Raw genomic sequence first — 18,029 nt, forward strand, 5'->3', positions numbered from 1 at the left:
AAGAAGTTGAGTTTTAGATTATTGTTATTTCCTTGGGAAGTTCTCTAATATTTTATGGAAATATCATAATAGATAACAGGAGTTTTGAAATACTGCTTCCCCTTGGAATCTTTTCCACTTGATAAAAATAAATTTTCCTGAAAAATTATTTATTTCAACATATAATGAAAAATCTATCCTCAGGAATTGAAAATTTAAAATCCAGTGTCTTTAAAAATAACAAAAATATGCCAGGAAACAAATTTGAAATAAATCACATAAAATGTGCCAATGTGTATATATGGATGTGTGTATCTCTTATATATGTATTTAAGAGCACGAATATATATATGCATATACATACATATATATACACATACACACGCAGGTTGCATACACACATATACCCACTTTGCTGGGCCTAAACATGCAAGTTATTTTAGGGCTTCAACTCTTCAGAAAATCTCATTATGTAAGGAGCGAAGTAGCTCTGCAGGGAGCATTATGGAAATATCTGGGCTTGATTTAATGAGGCTGTTCACATTGGTGGAATATCAACTTAACAGAGAAAAGTCTACCCAGGGCGTCCAAGTTACCAAAATGAAAATTGGCAATTGAGATGATAAGAACGCGGCTTTCTTCTGCGAAATCACTTCAGGTAACAGAGACAACATTAAATAGCATACATTCTATGCACCAAGAACAATGTTTTATGTACCGAGTCTCTTATCCGTCTCTCCTAATGACTTCCCTTAGCGGGTTGTTAGTACTTGACAGCCGGTCTCCGTGCGGGGAACTTTTCTCCAATTCCACATTCAAAGGAGGTCCATCAGAGAGCATGATTGGCAATTTTCGTCATAATCTGCACATTATTAGCATCAAAATTGACGTGGCAGTTAACACTGGTGGGTTTTGATGTACCTTTCTTCAAGTTCAAGGAAACCCCCCCTGTAGCCAGGGTTGGCAGAACAGGTCTCAGCAACCCAGCGGTGGCTTTTGCAGAGAAGAAGGCAATAGACATGCGTGAGAAATATGCCAAGAACCATTTTACCCGAGGAAAAGGAAAACAAGGAGAGAGGGGGTCGAGAGGAATACAGAGTTCGAACTCATAAAAGTGTCTAAGGAACGTCTTAGGATAATATCATTTATCTAGAGATTCAAGTATTTCCCAGATCGAGTGAAACTCGACAGTTGGAAAACTGAGATGAAAACGCCTCTCCATAAACTACAATGATCTGTCAGGCTGGCCCTCACCTTCTCTGGGTTTCCCTTTCCTTCCCTGGCCTGGCAACCTCGTTACCCATTACATTTTACATAAAATATGCAAAGAAAAAACCGTTCCATTTCCTAAGCACTGAAACCAAAGGCTAAAGAGAACTGTAGTGGACTGGAGAGAAGGAAGCGCGGTCGCCACCCTTTCCCACCTCGGCTTTGTCCTTTCGGAGAAGACCGCCGCAGCCCTGGGCGCGGTGAAATATCATGCGCTCTCCTTCTGCCTTGTGGCTTCTCACACTTCATCCTCCTGCTCCCCTCGGACAAAGGCCCCTTAGCAAGCTGAGACTGAGAAAACCTGCCTTTCCTTCTCCCCCTCGTTTAAAGACAAGAAAAAGAGCAGCAGCATGAATCTCGGGGGGTAACGCTCCCTCGCTCACGGACTGGCACACACAGCTCTCTCTCTCTTTGTCACGGCCTCCCATGGCTTCTAGCCACTCCCCCGGGCGACTCGGGGCCCGGAGGGTGATCAGCCGGGACTGGATACCCTGGAGTCTAACTGGCCTTGGGGAGTTGTCTTCCCGGAGACCAAGGCCTCCAGACAGACGGAAATCCGGGCCTACAAAGCGGGAACCACGTTTAGAAGGCGTAGGGTTGGAGGTGGGGATCAGCTAGGTTGGAGATACAAAAATAGAGATCATTTTTTTTGGGGGGGGACCCCTCCAGGCCTTCGCGCCGGCTCCTTCCCTCTTCCCCCCTCCCCCCAACTCGGGCAGATTTCTTTCGCCCTCCGGTGCCCCGGGGCGCCTCCTAGCGGCAGCGGTAGCCGAGGGCCAAGCGGGTGGGTGCCCCGAGGGGACGCACGCCGAGAGGCCGGCGCGGCCCCTGGCGGCGGCGTAGTTATCTGGTGAGCGGCGCCTCGTCCCGCTGGTCGGGCGGGCTGACGGCGGTCTTGCTGAGCACCGCGGCCGAGTAGGGCAAGAAGCCGCTCTCGGAGCGCGGCGCCGCGGCGCTGCAGCCAAAGTCCGAGCCGCCCGCCGCCCCGGCTCCCCCGCCGCCGCCACCGCCGCCGCCGCCGCCGCCGCCGCCCCGGGAACCCAGCGCGGCGGCGGCAGCGGCGGCGGCGGCGGCCGCAGACTGGCTGCTGTGGCAACTGAGGCACGAGCAGGGCGCCGAGCTGCCGCTGGGGGGCGCCCCGGCCGCCGCCGCCGAGGAGGCCGCCGCCGCCGCCGCCGCCGCTGCAGCCGCCGCCGACGCCGCGCTGTTGAGCCCGGCCGCGGCCGCCGGCGCCTGGTAGAGCCCCGGGTGGCGGAAGCTGCAGAGCAGCTCGGGCCGCGAGTAGGGGTGAGAGAGCGCGCGGAAGGTGTCCAGAGGACGGATGGAAGTGGCGAAGGGCGACGAGGCCGCCGCCGCCGCTCCCGAGGCGGCGGCGGCCGCTGCAGCCGCGGTGACGCCCACGTGCGGGTAGTAGTGCAGCGGCACGTGCGAGTGGAAAGGGTAGGGCAGGCTTCCGGTGGCCGCCGCGTGCGTCATCATGTAGGTGTAGAAGCTGGGGTCCGCGGGGTGCGGCCACGACATGGCCAGGCGCTGCCGCTTGTCCTTCATGCGCCGGTTCTGGAACCACACCTGCGGGGACAGCCGCGCCACCGCCCGGGTTAGGGGGCGCTGGGTATTTGCAGCCCCCTCCCGCCCGCCCGGGGTCTCCAAAACACTTGCCCGGTCCCAGAGGAGCCTGGCCTGCTCCTCGGCCTCGATCCCCTCGCTCTCCTACATGGGACGGGGTGCCCAGAAACTTGCCAGCCTGCTAGGGCACACCCTCGACAGCCCAAAGAGTCCCCTCTCCGGTTTAGTGCGACTCCTCGGGTTCTGGCTCTACTCTTGCTGCTTTGTTTTTTCTTCTTCTTCCTCATCCCAAACCAACCTTTTATCTCCCGCGGTCTACCCACCCACCGGTGCCCAGCCTCACTCAACACCGGTCTGTCAATCCCGGGATTTGCACGGGGATTCCGGGCAGCCTTTGAAGAGAGGCTGTCTCCAGTTTTTTTCTGAGAGGTAGCGGCTCCAGGCCCTGAGCCCTCGGAGCTGCGAGGACCATTCCCTAGGGGGATGGGTCCGATTAGGGTATTGAAAGGATGATTTTGTTGGAATCGTTTGCTTTAAACGAGTGGCGAAAAGCTATGTGCCGGGAACCTGGAAAGGGAACTTTTTCTACCCCTCCTCACATAGTATCTAATAATAAAGACATCATTCGTCACAACTCTAAATGAAAGAAAGCCCGATCAAACTGGAGGACTTCTATACCCGTCCCTTATCCCACGGGGTGGCTTCTTTTGCTAGAGAGTCCAATGCTCCTTGAAGTGCTCACCAAGCCTACCTAGTTTCCAGCCATTTCTGACGGATGCATAATAAAAACTAATAACCTAAATATATACACATATATAAACAAGAACAATTTCGTTGTTTCCCGTTGCCCAGGAGGAAAATTCTTTAGGAAACTACGTTCTCAATCCAATCGATTTTTTTTTTTTAAAAACACTGTAACCTTTTCTTCAGATACTGACGGTTTGTGTTAGAAATAAATCTCCACGAGCAGGAGCGAATGAAAAGTTTCACCTCGGGTTTGTGCCAGGGGGACAAAAACCAGCCTGCCTTGCCGCTTAAGGCAAAATAGGACCTTGGACACGGGCGAGGGGGCACCTGGGCAGCCGCTGGGCAGAACTGAGCAGGGCGGGGAGCCGGTCTGAAGCATGGGCCTCGCGATTCAGGAGGCCATCTCAGGTCAGCCGGGCCTGCCAACCGACTGGGATTTCGCATAGGAGAAATAAATAAGCCTCCTCCTTCGGTGACAAGCCCCGGTGGACTTCCACAGCTAACCCTCGCCACCCAGAAAAGGAGAAAAGATGTGGGGGGGAAGAAACATCCACCAGGTGCCCCGAGGGAGGCCTGGACAGGCATGCGCCAGAATCGATACCTTGATGGTGGTTTCGGGCAGGTTGAGCGCTGCGGCCAGCTCGCACCGGCGGGGCCGAGACACGTAGTTCTCCCGGTAGAACTCCTTCTCCAGGCGCGCGATCTGTTCACGGGTGAACGCCGTGCGGTATCGGCGCACCTGATCGGCGCCGGAGCCGGAGCCGGAGCCGGAGCCGCCCAGCGCCGCGCCGCCGCCGCCGTTGCCGCCGCCGCCTCCATGCAGACTGCCGAGGCCCGAGCCTGAGGCCGACGTCGTGGTACCCGCGACCGCGCCGCTCTCCGAGTACCCTAGCAAGCAAACAATCCACAGAGCATGAGTAGCTGCAGAGGGGCCGAGAACCCTGAGCTGGAGTTGCCAACCCGTGGCCACAGTGCTTTCCAGAAAGGAAAGTCGCTGTCAGAATTGATGGGGTCTGTCAGGCTTACAAATTGCGGCCGTTAATGGAATCAATGAAGTTTGGGGGAGCCCTTCCTAACCAAATAATAGAAACGGAATTTAAGATGGTTGTTCTTTTTTTTTTTTTTCAATAATTAGAAAATTTCCACTTGGTAGGAAAATCGGCCGAGGGAAAATGCCTACCTCGGACGCAGTCTGAGAAGCTGTGGGTTTGACATGGTCTGGGAACCACAGGACGGCCTCCTACTTTTCATTGACAGCCTTTGGGTTTAAAATATCTTAAGATTTTTCAAAGCATCTGCAGCTCAAACCCCAGCCTGTAAGGGGGTGGGGGGGTGCCTACTTTTCAACTCTTTTCTACCGCTGCTTGAAGCGGTCGGTCGTGCAGAGGTGCGGGGAGCCAGACTCTCAGATGTATCCAGAGCAGTTCCCCCTCCACCCGGCCCTGGGGGCTCCAGAGGCAGCCGAGTTCGGAGGCCCTGCCCAGGGCACCCTTCCCCAAGAGCAAAGGAGCAACTAGATCGCTTCGCCCCCGGGTCTTAGATCGGCCAGCCGAAACATTTGCTCCGACTTGGGCAGGAGCCTGGGCCAGCGGGCCTGGCTCCTGTGGCTCCGACAGACAGGCCCGGGCTGTGTTAGGAAGCTCAAAAAAGCAGAGCCAGGGGGTACGGTCCCCAGCATGCGTCCCTCCCCTGCCCCTGCCGATTCTGCGCAGCCCTCTAGCTGCTAGCCGGAGCCCCGCCAAGGTGTGGAAAGAAGTGGCGGGGCCCGCGAGGGCGCTCGGAGGATGCGGCTAGAGCCCGCGGGCTGCCCGGTGGTTACCTTTGGCATTGTTTTCCTTGAGCGGCGCGGCGCCCAGGCCGCCGGGGGAGCGCAGGGCCGAGCAGCCCACCTCCACGTCGCTGCTCATGTCGGCCTCGGCGGCCGCCTCCGAGTAATGCCCAGGCTTCTTGCGGCTCTCGGCGGCGGCGGCGGAGGCGATTTCGGAGGAGACGGTGCTTTCGCTGCTCGGGTGCTGCAGGTTGAACAAAGTGTCTATCTCGAATTTGCCCTTGGCGGGGAGGTCTCCCAGAGCGCCGTGCAGGGGAGCGGACGGCAGGCGCGGACTGAGGCGAGCCGGGTGCTGCGAATTTTCCAAGGCCTCCAGCACAGCACTGCCAGCCGAATCGGACAGATTGGAGAACCTCTTGCCAGCAGTAGGGCTGTGGAGCCCTCTCTCCATCAGAATCATCTCTTTTCTTATTCTTTCCATCATCTCAGCTTTCTAAAAAAATGCCACAGTGGCCTGGCTGTCCCGTCTTAATGATGGGCTGCGCCTAGGACTGATTCTCATTCAGCCCCAGCAAGCGGCTCTAAATATTATTATCTCTTTTGGAGGGAGGCGGAAAAATTGTGGGATGCCAGAGCGAGGGAATGACTGGTCAAAATGACCCATACATCCTTCCGAGTCGGAGATGTCATTCATCAAAAAGTAGCGCCCGCTCGTCATTAAGGTACGAATGACGCCGTTCGAATAATCATTTATTGTAACAGGTTTATAAGCAAATAAATACACGCTCCTGTCAGTGGGTAATGAAGGCGACTTCAGAGCAGACAAATAGATCCAGGTAGGAGACGAGAAGACACGAGAAGTGAGGAAGAAGGCTCCGGTCCTTTGCCCGCTCCCAGCCAGTTCTGCTCGCCCGGGGGTTTGGCCTCGGGGGTGAAATTGACAGTCTGATTAATAGAGCACGCCGCGGCACATTTCCCCCTTCATTTAGGGGCATCATTACGCTCTCAGTTTGCTGGGTTGCCCCTTAGGTCCTAATCATGCAGCGCCTTCCTCATTTTTTCCACGGACACAGATAACGTGTTAAATAATAGATAATGCTTTGATTTTCCAGAGTAGATCCTTGGGAAGTTTTTTGTTTTGTTTTGTTTTGTTTTAACATTTACAAGCTGGGGGCGTAAGGGGGGCGGGTAAGGGGGAGGATACAGGAAGAGCTGCGTAAGAAGACCTTGTGCCCGCTCCTGTCAGGATTACTTATCTTTCTGTTTTAAGAACCAAATATTAATAATAAGTATTTTATTTAACGAATAGGACCCTCAGTTCTTTCTCTCCTTACTTCTTCCTCTCCATCTGGTATTCTCCCTTCCGAGAGACAGAGACAGAGACAGAGAGACAGAGAGAGAGAGAGAGAGAGAGAGAGAGAGAGAGAGAGAGAGAGAGAGAGAGAGAGAATATCTTGTAGATTTTTGAAAAGGCTTTCTTGCTACGTGGCTGGGGAGGTACATAGGGCCCGTGCCTCCAAACGGAAATCATTACACCTCTGATTTTCTACCACTGTTTTCAGACTGACTTCTGAACTCGAAGACCCTAGATTTTTAGTTTTATAATCTGGCTGATGGATAAGCTTCTCACCCTCGCATTTTCCCCTAGGGGGAAATGAACTAGACTGGACGGTTTGATAGTAGAATTCGACAGCTAACTTTAAACACAATCGTGATTTACCGTACCATAGGGGCCGCTCCGAATCCACTTCTTTAAATATGCAGCTTTCCCCGACCCTTCTCAAACAGAGGTATTTGTGGCAAAGTAACTGGGTGTCGGTCGGGGTCAAAGTGGAGGGGAAGGAGTCCCCTGCTGCCCTCTCCCACCTCTCCGTCCCCCCCCCCCCCCCCCTTCTCCACCCTAGCCCCTTACCTGTGGCCCCTGGCGTTCCTGGTGCTGGGTGGGGGCACAGAGAGTCTCCGACCAACCTTGCCTCTTCTCCTTCCCGCCCGAGGCTGGAGGCTGAGCCTCTTGGCGATAACTTTGATAGTCATAATGACGCCGGTGGCAACCATTTTAAGGAAGATCAATCTTCACTCAAATCCGCTCATCTCCTCCCGCGCTTGCGCCCCACCCTGCCCGACTCGGGTGCGTCGTGCCGGTTCGCTCGCCAGCTGCCCCTGAGGCAGAGATTCGCCCGCACTGGCGAGGTCCACGGAGGACAAGGACAGTACTCAGTGGTCCAGCGTGTGAGCTTCCGAAGCAGCCTGGAGAGCCTGGCAGTCTGGGCGCTGGTCTTGGGTTTTGCATCCCGATCACAACACCAATTCAGACCCTAACCTGGACCCCCTCCTTCTCTCTCTGGGACACACCCAGAACATTGGGGTGTGTTAAGGGGCAAACCCCTGATCTAATTGCCCATCTGTCCGTTGGCGCTTTCTTTTTAACCTTGGACCCGTTGGGGGCGCGTCAGGAATGTAAGGGGATGTGAGGTGTGAAGTATATTTATGTACATGTGTGCACATATATAGTTAATGCCAAAAGTTTCTCTCCTCTTCCCCTTGGCGCCAACTTATTTCTACAAGAAAGCTTTGCTGAGAAAGTCAGTCCCACCTCTTTAAAATCGTAAGAGGACAGCGGGATAGGCTGGAAGGCTAAGGAGAATTGTCTGGTGGCCTCCATTTGAGAACGTGACCCAGCATCCACCTTTGCCCCTGTCCCGGTTGGCTATTCTACCCTAGTGGTCGCCCAGCCGCTGGCACTTTGGGCTGCTCTATTCGCTGTTTGCACAATAGGAGTCCTGCCCTGCGCTCACCCCCACCTGCCTGTCGGCCAGGATGCCCCGTTCCACCGGTCCTGGCAGTCGCTGCTCCACTGTCCCGGAGAGAGAGGGTCCTGATCCCCAATCCTTGCTTACCCAAGGTACTATAAGAGACTCTTTGGTCTAGGCTAGGCTCCGTGGGGGGGCCAAGACCCTGGCAGCAAGTGGTCGCTCAGCCTGGGCGGAAATCCGCCGATGCCTTTATTGCTGTCATTTGGCGCCCCCATCTGTTTTCCTAGCGGTTTCATCGGCTGGGAGCTGCTTTTCTGTCGCAGAAGCCTCAGCGGCCTAAGAAGAAGATGACCCCCTTCCTCCGTCGCCTGTGGGTCCATTTCTTCCCTCCTTCAGGGACTCGCTGCCTCTGGTTCCAAAAGCTGGTCAAGTCCAACCCCAGAAAATGGAAAACACCATTTCTCCACGCCGTCCTCATTCATTTAGTGGTTTGGAAGCTATTTTGCACCTTTTAAGTAATACTATTATTGCGTTTCTAGAATGTTTGTTGCAGCAAAGTACACTTGGAAACTATCACCGAGAAAGACGTTCATAACTTTTCACTGCACTTAGCAGACGGTAACATTTCACAGTGACTAGAAACCGTCCCAGTTTTCAGCCTTTGGTGTCTTCAAAGTACAAGATCACACACTTACACAAGAAGCTAACCCATGCCCATGACTTCAAAGGGATTTTCAGACGGGGGAGTGAGGTGACATGCAGGAAAAACTTTCTCCATATTATCCAAAAAGTACAATTTTGCTGGAAAGAGTGATGTAAATGAAGACCAGAAACCTATTCCTTCCTCCCTCCCTCCCTCCCTCCCTCCCTCCCTCCCTCCCTCCCTCCCTCCCTCTCTCTCTCTCCCTCCCTCTCCTCTCTCTCTCTCTCTCTCTCTCTCTCTCTCTCTCTCTCTCTCTCTCTCTCTCTCTCCTCCTTCCTTCTGTCTTTCTTTCCCCCCTGGGTTGGGGTTAGGCCTCCAAACTAAGTGTTTCTTGTAAGCAGCGGGTCCCGGAGTGAACTGTTAAACATTTGGCCTGTGACTTCAGGTAAAAATTTGTCTCCGACTTTGCAGAGGGGTGGGTCGAGAATAAAGCCGGAGCTGCGGCGGCGCCGCCCAGTGCGGTGGTCTGAGCCGACGCCAGGCTTCCTGATGGAGGGCTCCAGTCAGTACCAGAGTTCTCAAGCTGATGTAAATCTCAAAGTAGCTGGAGAGCTGGGACTACAGAGAGCAAGCATCTCCAGAATCTGAGCCGTGGGCCTGGCTAAGTGCGGTCCTCACGACTAGGTTTCGATTTATAGGAGAGGGTGAGGGCTGGAGTAACCAAGTCTGCCTTCCTAGAGGGACTTTGTGGTCGCTTTCCTCCGCCCGCAGGCAAGCCTGTAGCACTCAGCCTCACTTGGGTCGGCCCAGTTGCTTCAATTTTCCTTCTCCTCGCCTCCCGCCCCTCACCTGCAGTTCCAGGCTACCCTAGGACGGTTGTAGGTGAGGGCTTGGGTGAGCACTTTCTTCCTGGCCCCTGAGGCTGCTCAGACTTGCCGCCTGCCTGGAGTTTATGTGCCATCAGACGAGACCCGAGAACTTGCAGAGACATCTAGCGCCAGGCGCGGGGAATTGCGGGCGCCTGTCAGGGATCCAGAGCCCCACCACGGGCATCCTTAGCCAGCCTCTCAGCTCCTCCTACTTGTTTAGGCGGTTTCCTACCCTTCGTCGCCTTTGCCTCGCTGATACCCGTTACGTGGATTGCCCACAGAGAATGTGAATGACCTGAAATGGCAATAGGCTTCTCTTTGACCTGACTGCTGACAGTAAACATTTAGTCAGTTAGAAAAGTGTGTTGCTGAAGCTCACACTTTCCAAATGTGAGACAAAACAGCAAATTGCACTCCGCACTTCTATTTAGAAAGAAGGAAGGAAGGAAATTATTCGGTCCTCCAGCCCTGGCCCTATCTTCCCAGAGCCTCCTCCGCAGCAAAGCCTAAGCTATATTTAAGCATTTCTTTGGAAGGGAAGACCCTCCCTATTTCCTACTGTCCAAGGCTAGCTAAGCTCTCTCCATCTCAAATAAGGGCCTGCTATCCTATGGGAGGCAACCTTGAAATTTTAAAGAATCGCGTGGTATATGAAGAGGATCTTTGTTGCTGCGTAAGATTTTCCTTTAATAGAGGCTAATTTTGTGGTTAACCCAAAAGGATTCCACCTCGAGATATAAATAATGCCCCAAACACAGGATTCCATTTTCTGACTTTTAAAAACCCTTTTTCTTTTTTTGTTTGATTGTTTGTTTGCTTCATGCTTTGTTTGTTTGCTCTTTTGTTTTTTTCCCCAGCCTGAGTGAAGTTGGTTGTTAGCTGGAGAGAAAAAATAAACACCAGAGCCAGCAGATAGACATGGTTGAAAACACCCAGCAGCCAATTCCACTCAACTTAAGACTTTGCTTCTGAGTCGAGACTTTTTCTACTGAATCTTTGGTTTCTGAAAAGTTAATTAACAGAGTATCTTTTATTTCCTGGTTGTGACCATCAAGGTAAATATTTTCAAAGGAATCTCCCACAACCCCATTGTGGCAGGACCTTGCCATCCTGGTTGTAACAAGCAGCAATTACGTGGTTAATTGAGCTCACTGCTATCTTGGTAAGCAGGACACTTCAGGAAGTCTAAATCCTAGCCTGTATCCATCCGTTTTTCCACCCCACACAGATGCACAATGTGCAAGATCTACAAGAAAGAACAGACGATATGACTCCAGCACAGATTCAATTATCTAAAGCAATTTTCAGAATTCCTTCTTCGAGATGGAGAGAAGGAATAGGAGCAGGTGACAGAGAAAGAGAAGCCAGGGGGCACTTTGAACAACAAAGGACATCATAAGTTTTCCACCAAAATCAGGAAACATATCAATTTTTTTCACAGAACAATAGGTAAGTATTTGGAGACACTTATCATTGCAAAGCTCGTTTGCGTAACAAAACCTGTTTCTTTTGTTAAATTTTCACTGTGATATACCCACACACAAATACAGGGCTCACCCTGTGCTCTTGGACATCTGACAAAAATGATTATGAGCCTGGCATAGTGGCTTGCTCCTGTAATCCCACCCCTTTTGGAATTTTGGGCAGGTCTGGACTACAGAGTGGGTCTGTGTCTCAAAAATTAAAGAAAAAAAAAAAGAGGAATTGCAATTAAATTTCAACTTGAATACAATTTGGATACAAGATACACAAGCTAAGTGAAAACATTTCTTCCCATTTAACCTCAGAATCCTCTCCACACCTTCCTATCATCTTGCAAACTATGGAGCTTATTAGTTCATATACAAAAGCAATCCTGGCATTGCCTAGTAGCAAACCTCAACACCATGACCCAATAGCAGTAACTTCCCTGGGGTGCTGGGATTAGGGTTCTACCTATGGGGCCTATCTGAGCCCTTTTCCTTACCTGCTCCTCCTGCAATGCCTAAGACTTAACTTTGCTGAAGTCACAGAGAAACCCAGGATAGCAAAGGACAAAAAGCGTTAATCAAAATTGCCTTTATTTCGGAATAACCTTTAAAATTGGCAGAAAAACTCCAAGTTCTACAAGGGCACCACAGAGCATTATTGGGAAGAAGACCATATCGAGAGGTTTCAATCTGAGCATTAGTCCCAATTTCCCTCCCAATCAAGTACAACTTAATTTCCTGTATGAAAAATTGAGCCAAGGTTAATGTGTGAACTAGAATCACAGAACATGAAAAGCTCTTCTTTCTGGTTTTAATTTTATTTTCTTTGTTGTAAATATATAATGTTTATTAAATGTATCAATCAAATTTTAAAAATATGGTACTGAAGTTCCAAGAGCACAAAACCACTAAAGTATTAGGGTTTGGGGGACTGAAAGTTTGTTGGTTCTGGTGTTTCTGTTTACTTTGTTGGGTTTTTTTTTTTTTATGTCAGCAAATGTTTGAAGCTATAAGGGAGAAATATCAAGAGCTCCCATGTTGTTCTGAGTAACAAACAGAAAGGAAAACAACGGAAGGCGAAAATCTAATTGTTAACCTCTTTAAGAACGCAGCAGCTTCACTCCCTGGCCCTTTACCCGCAGTCCACCTCCCTTGCTAACTTTTGCCTTCTCTCAAGTAATCAAAATCATCCCGATCAGCAAATGACTCTTCCCACAGTTCTGCCAAGCCCTGGAGAGACTCTCCCGATTTGAGTTTGACCATGGCCGTGTCTGGGGCTTTTAAAAGTCAGACTAATTCTCTTACTTCTCTCTTCTAGTACCTCTCTCATCCCCCCCCTTTATTTGAGCCTTTTATGGTTACTGTGTTTTTTTTGTGTCAACACGCCCAACGCCATCAGCCCACCCTGCAAGACCAGACCAGACCAGGCCCAGAAGGACCTTGTTCACTCTTTCTCATCTTTTCTTCTTCTTTTTCAGAGCCTATTTTCAATCAGAGGGCGATGGCGCTGGGCGACAAAGCTGGCTTCAGTACCACAAGTTTAGAGGAGTGGTTTTCCTAAGAGATAAACTCATCTGGGAAGTTGATAGCACACACAGCACCAAATTGCCTCGGTTGAGGCTCTTACACCCACCCACCACTCTTGTCTCAAAGTCTGGTATTGCTCCCAGGAGACCTAGATTCAGCTCAGGACTCACAAGGGAGACCCATAAGTTGCTAAGATCCCAGGATAGTTATGCTGGGACTCTGGAGCCGAAGGATGACGGGGAGTGGAGGTGGGGGTGGGAATACAGAGAGATTAGGACTGTCATATCTAACACTCTAGCAGATGTACCCCCAAAGCTGAGATTAGCTCCTCTGGTGCTGCCACAAGAGCCTACCCTGTCCCTGTGAAAGCTGGACCTAGGCGTTCTGGATGGCTTCTATCACCAGCCCCGACTTTACTTGGGGGAAAAATCCTTTTAACTTGGCACACTCAATTCTCTGCCGTTGGCAGCCTGGAAAAGGAAATGAAACAAAGGTCCCTGGGAAAGTGAAGTTTTCAATTAATTGGTATGAGTAACGGGCGGGGGTGGGTGGTGGCTGCAAAATGCAAGAGGCCGGTAGGCTGTGGGCGAGGCGCAGAAGATTCGTGGCGGTCTGCTGAGTGCCTTTCTCCTCCCGCTCTGGTCACGGAGTCTTTCTGCCAGTCGGGAGGAGGCCAGGCTGAGACGAAGAAGGCCAGCCAGGCGCAGTGACTCCCGGCTGGCTGAGGGAATAGATGTGGGCCTGGCATCCGTGAACTTCCTAGTTGCGCAGATTGTCCAGCGGAGGTGAGGTGTAAGTCTCTGAGGCACCCCAAGGGCGTTTCGAGAGTATTTTGTGGGCTGATGGCGTCTGTATAGGAAGAATCTGCTGCTATTGATCTCTGTGAGGAATGCTCTTACCCGTTAGGTAAGTCCAAGGTAAGAAAAATGAGCTGTCTCGAATTTGGGGTGTAGAGGAAGACAAAGCAACAGGTTTGGGTTGTTTTTTTTTTTTTTTTTTTTTAACAAACAAAAACAAAGAAGGATTGCTCCGTTTTCACCTCGTTCTGACCACCTCTGGCCTTCACCCTCATTTTGGTGTGCAGCTCGAGGAACCAAAAAGAGGTGGCAAAAACAGCGGCTGTGGAGATGAGGCGCAGGCCTCGGCGCCCGCCTCGCAGACAGGCCTGAGATGGGCCGTCGCGCAATCAACCCGAGGGGGTGGCTGCAGCGCAAACTCCTGGGTCGGGGGGGGGGGGGCGAGGGCGGGAATGGGAGGTGGGCCTCCCAAAGGGCTGAGGGGGGTGGGGGCCGGGTGGGTGGGTCCAGCCAGATCCCGGCTGGGAGCCAGGCTCGCCCGCGCCCCCACCCCCACGTGGCCGGGAGCAACCAATGGCGCGGTCCCCCGCCGGCGCCCTCGGGACGGGAGGCGGCCCCCCGACCGGCCCAGGCCCCCTCCCAACCTGAACTTCGTTTTTATAAACGTCCCGCGATGAGCTAACCTGTTGGAGGGCGGGCAGGAGGCGGGAGGCTCGCAGAGGGAGAGAGGACGGGAGGGAGAGGGCGGGAGCGAGCGCGGCGCGGAGCACAGCGAAGAGGGAGGAGGCGCTGCGCGCCATGGTGTCCTGCGCGGGGCCGAGGCCGGGGCCTGGGCCGGGCCGGGCCGGGCCATGAGCCGCTCGGGGACTTGGGACATGGACGGGTTGCGGGCGGACGGCGGGGCCGCTGGGGCGGCGCCGGCCTCCTCCTCGTCCTCCGTGGCGGCGCCCGGCCAGTGTCGCGGCTTCCTGTCGGCGCCGGTGTTCGCGGGGACACATTCCGGACGCGCGGCGGCGGCGGCGGCGGCGGCAGCGGCGGCGGCGGCGGCGGCCTCCAGCTTCGCGTACCCGGGGACCTCGGAGCGCACAGGCTCCTCCTCGTCGTCGTCATCCTCGGCTGTGATCGCCACTCGCCCCGAGGCTCCGGTGGCTAAAGAGTGTCCCGCGCCGGCGGCCGCGGCGACCGCCGCTGCACCCCCGGGCGCTCCGGCGCTGGGCTATGGCTACCACTTCGGCAACGGCTACTACAGCTGCCGCATGTCGCACGGTGTGGGCTTACAGCAGAACGCTCTCAAGTCGTCGCCGCACGCCTCCTTGGGAGGTTTCCCCGTGGAGAAGTACATGGACGTGTCGGGCCTGGCGAGCAGCAGCGTACCGACCAACGAGGTACCCGCGCGAGCCAAGGAAGTGTCCTTCTACCAGGGCTACACAAGTCCCTATCAGCACGTGCCTGGGTACATCGACATGGTGTCCACTTTTGGATCCGGGGAACCTCGGCACGAGGCGTACATCTCCATGGAGGGCTACCAGTCCTGGACACTAGCCAACGGGTGGAACAGCCAGGTGTACTGTGCCAAGGACCAGCCACAGGGGTCCCATTTTTGGAAATCATCCTTTCCAGGTAGGAGCAACGTAGAAAAGTCAGGAACACGCGGGGGGTGGGGGAGGAAGAAAAGAAAACCCTCTAGTTAGGAGTGGTTACTTATGCTCCGGGCCTGACCCAGGTTTAACACACCAGAAAAGTTTGTCTAGTTTCTATAAGCTGTAGCTTTTCCCAATTAAAACCGCCTCTGAAATTGTTTCCCTTCCCCGTGCAGCAAGATACTTTTACCCACTAAAGTTCAAGAGCTTTAGTTACCTTTGCCCCCTCCCCCTCCCTCCCTTCCTCCCTCCTGACTAAAGACTAAAAGACTCCTGACTAAAAGGTGTCAGAACTGGGCCCCCACTTTTTCAAGTGAGGTTCCAATGGCCTACTAATGCTTCTTAGAGCCCATAAATCCCCAAACACAAGAACCGAAATTAAAGCTTGAGTAAAAGATCTGAAGTGTGTGTGTGTGTGTGTGTGTGTGTGTGTGTGTGTGTGTGTGTGTTTGAATGTATGCAACTGGCAATTGCAGAAACGGCCCTTATGAGCTTTCCCCAATAACCAGACCATAAAATCCCAGGCTTGTTAAAATGCCGATTTGAAAAACCATGATGATCCATCAAATTAGCCTTTGTCTTGAAGTGCAAATAGTCTTTCTTTAATAATGTGTAAATAATATGTCTGTGTAAATAATAATAAAGTATAAACAGTCTCATTTTCTTTATTCTCTGCCTCTGCCCAGTACTGATGCACACACAGATACACTCACACCACACAACTCAAAGCTTAGGTACCCCGGTCTAACTTTTCCCATGCTGTTGTTTGTGCCAGGGGATGTGGCTTTAAATCAGCCTGACATGTGTGTCTACCGACGGGGAAGGAAGAAAAGGGTGCCTTACACCAAACTGCAGCTCAAAGAACTGGAGAACGAGTATGCCATTAACAAGTTCATTAACAAGGACAAGAGGCGGCGGATCTCGGCCGCCACGAACCTATCCGAGAGACAAGTAACCATTTGGTTTCAGAATCGCAGAGTGAAGGACAAGAAAATCGTCTCCAAGCTCAAAGACACTGTCTCCTGATATGGGCCAGGTTGGCCACAGACCTTTCAAATGCTTTCGGTTGTCTCCAAAAATACCTTTGGAAAGACTTGAAAATGTATTTAATTTCCCACTTCCCTGCCTAGGATGGCAAGCATTGTGAATCGTTTTTTGGGTTTGTTTTTGTTTTTCTCTTTCAACCTTTATCTGGCTCTAAAACTTTTTGGTACCCAATTTGACTTTGTAATTCTGCTTCTTTCTTGCGTATTATTGGTTTTGTTCTTGTCTAGGCTTGTTTTTAGATTTTTTAAAAAACATTGTTTCTCCCTCCAGGCCAGTATAAAAAAAAAAAAAAAAAAACTTGAAGTATTTTTCAATAATCCCCCCAAATGAATTTCAGAAGTGCCCGTTGGATTTAGGGGTTTATTTTTTTAACGGGACTTTATATGTGTTTCCAGCACTGACTATGCTCATAATCCATTAAGCCAGATTGCTTTCAGCCATTCATACCCTGTGATTGTATAATTGAATCATTAGCTCTCAGAAGTTTCCCCAAGGCGAGTGGAAACAGCTCTAGGCACTCAATGACTTAGGATCACTGGGAAAGTCTGAAACTTGGAGGTTGGAGGCACATGTTGGCTTTCAAAGCAGCTACCTTATTAATATTGAAATGAAGACAATCTTCCTTATCTTTGGCAATCTCATTTGCTGTTGCATGTGTTTGTAGCATGTCTTGTAGCTGTAATCTTTTAATCTGGAAACAGAATGTGCTCATGAATGCCTTCATTTCTCCTACACTAAATGCAGCTATTTAAATACCTACAATTAGCAGAGTGACTCCCAGACCATAGAAACTCGCCCCTATCCTCGGGTCTGTGGGAATGGAGCTGAGTCCATCTCCTCAGTCCTTGGAAAGAGACTGAGCCAGTGTGGCCATGGGTGGGAACTTCTACCCAGAACCTAATGAAGAAGTTAATTGTCTGAACACATGAGCCTCTCAGAGCTTGAAAACCTCTAACACATTTTTTAAAATATGAAGCTCTAAGGACCAAGAGGGAAAAGACGCTTCTGGAAGTGATGCTGAACTACTTTCAAGATGTTGCATATTTATGCGACTGAGATTATTTTTGTAGATGCAATGTGTGTGAGCAGTGCTTCGAGCATTAAAAAAAAATCACTTTTTACTCCTAGGGAGATATAAATAAAAAGAACTCTCTGTTTCCACTGAGTCTTCATACGTTTGTGATTTTCAAGGTTGTGAAGCCTCTAGAAACTGTTCTAATTTATTATAAAACCTTGCTCTCCTCAGCATCTGTAGATGAAGGAAACAACACCAGTTCTGGTCTCTGGAACTTCCATGTTCTATTCCTGCCCACCTCCCTCTAACACCAATAGTGATGTTTTAAAATGAGGGTATTATCTGTGATGGCTAAAATGATCGTCTTTTAAATCAGACCAACTCATTAAGAACTCAATAAATTTTGTTTCTTTCAATATTACCAACTCATTTGGCACTTTCATTTATTTATTTATTTATTTATTTATTTATTTTTAATCAATGTGAATGTGGGAGCTTGGATAAAGGCAAACTCACTGGGACGTTTGGGACCTGGAAGAGAGTCCATTATATAGCTTCACTAGGAAGACCCAGAAATTAGAGAAAGCCATATCCATATTTGGCAATCAAAAAAAGATTTCAGACACCCCATACTGCAGGCAGCAATTGACAGCTGAAACCACTATTGTACATCTTAGCAGCTGGACACAAGTTTTAGGCATCCGGATTTTTTTTTTTAAGTTCTCTTTGCCATCCAGGGCAATGGCCGTAAAAATGTGAGGCAGCTTGTTGTCAGCTACGACTACAATCTAGCAGGAGCTAACTTTCTAAGGCTCAAGTGAGCTACACAGATTTCTGAAAGCTCCCACAATATGTAAACTCTTGTGGGAGGAGGGCTCTTGAGGTCTGTGGGGCTGAAAGTTGGGAAGTACTTTCGTTTTCTCCGGTCCAACTTGACATG

General features: G+C 51.2%; 2 protein-coding genes across 2 annotated transcripts in view; one reads left to right on the top strand and one right to left on the bottom strand.

Moving 5' to 3' along the window:
• Positions 1 to 6,051, bottom strand: part of Evx2 (even-skipped homeobox 2) — a 6,522-nt gene extending 471 nt beyond the window's left edge. Inside the window, exons 1-3 of the mRNA XM_028880583.2 lie at positions 5,381 to 6,051; positions 4,163 to 4,449; positions 1 to 2,817 (exon numbers count right to left, since the gene is read on the bottom strand). The exon at positions 1 to 2,817 is cut by the window's left edge and continues 471 nt beyond it. Coding sequence (XP_028736416.1) covers positions 2,092 to 2,817; positions 4,163 to 4,449; positions 5,381 to 5,813 — 1,446 coding nt within the window. The 5' untranslated portion in view covers positions 5,814 to 6,051 and the 3' untranslated portion in view covers positions 1 to 2,091. The remainder of the gene's footprint in view (positions 2,818 to 4,162; positions 4,450 to 5,380) is intronic.
• Positions 6,052 to 14,160: 8,109 nt separating this feature from the next.
• Hoxd13 (homeobox D13) lies at positions 14,161 to 17,510 on the top strand. Its single transcript, XM_028880582.2, has 2 exons — positions 14,161 to 15,007; positions 15,803 to 17,510. Exons 1-2 carry the CDS (start codon positions 14,239 to 14,241, stop codon positions 16,051 to 16,053), a joined length of 1,020 nt encoding a protein of 339 aa, XP_028736415.1. The 5' UTR covers positions 14,161 to 14,238; the 3' UTR covers positions 16,054 to 17,510.
• Positions 17,511 to 18,029: the final 519 nt, after the last annotated feature.

Source organism: Peromyscus leucopus, chromosome 4 (assembly GCF_004664715.2).
Source record: "Peromyscus leucopus breed LL Stock chromosome 4, UCI_PerLeu_2.1, whole genome shotgun sequence".
Lineage (NCBI taxonomy): Eukaryota > Metazoa > Chordata > Mammalia > Rodentia > Cricetidae > Peromyscus > Peromyscus leucopus.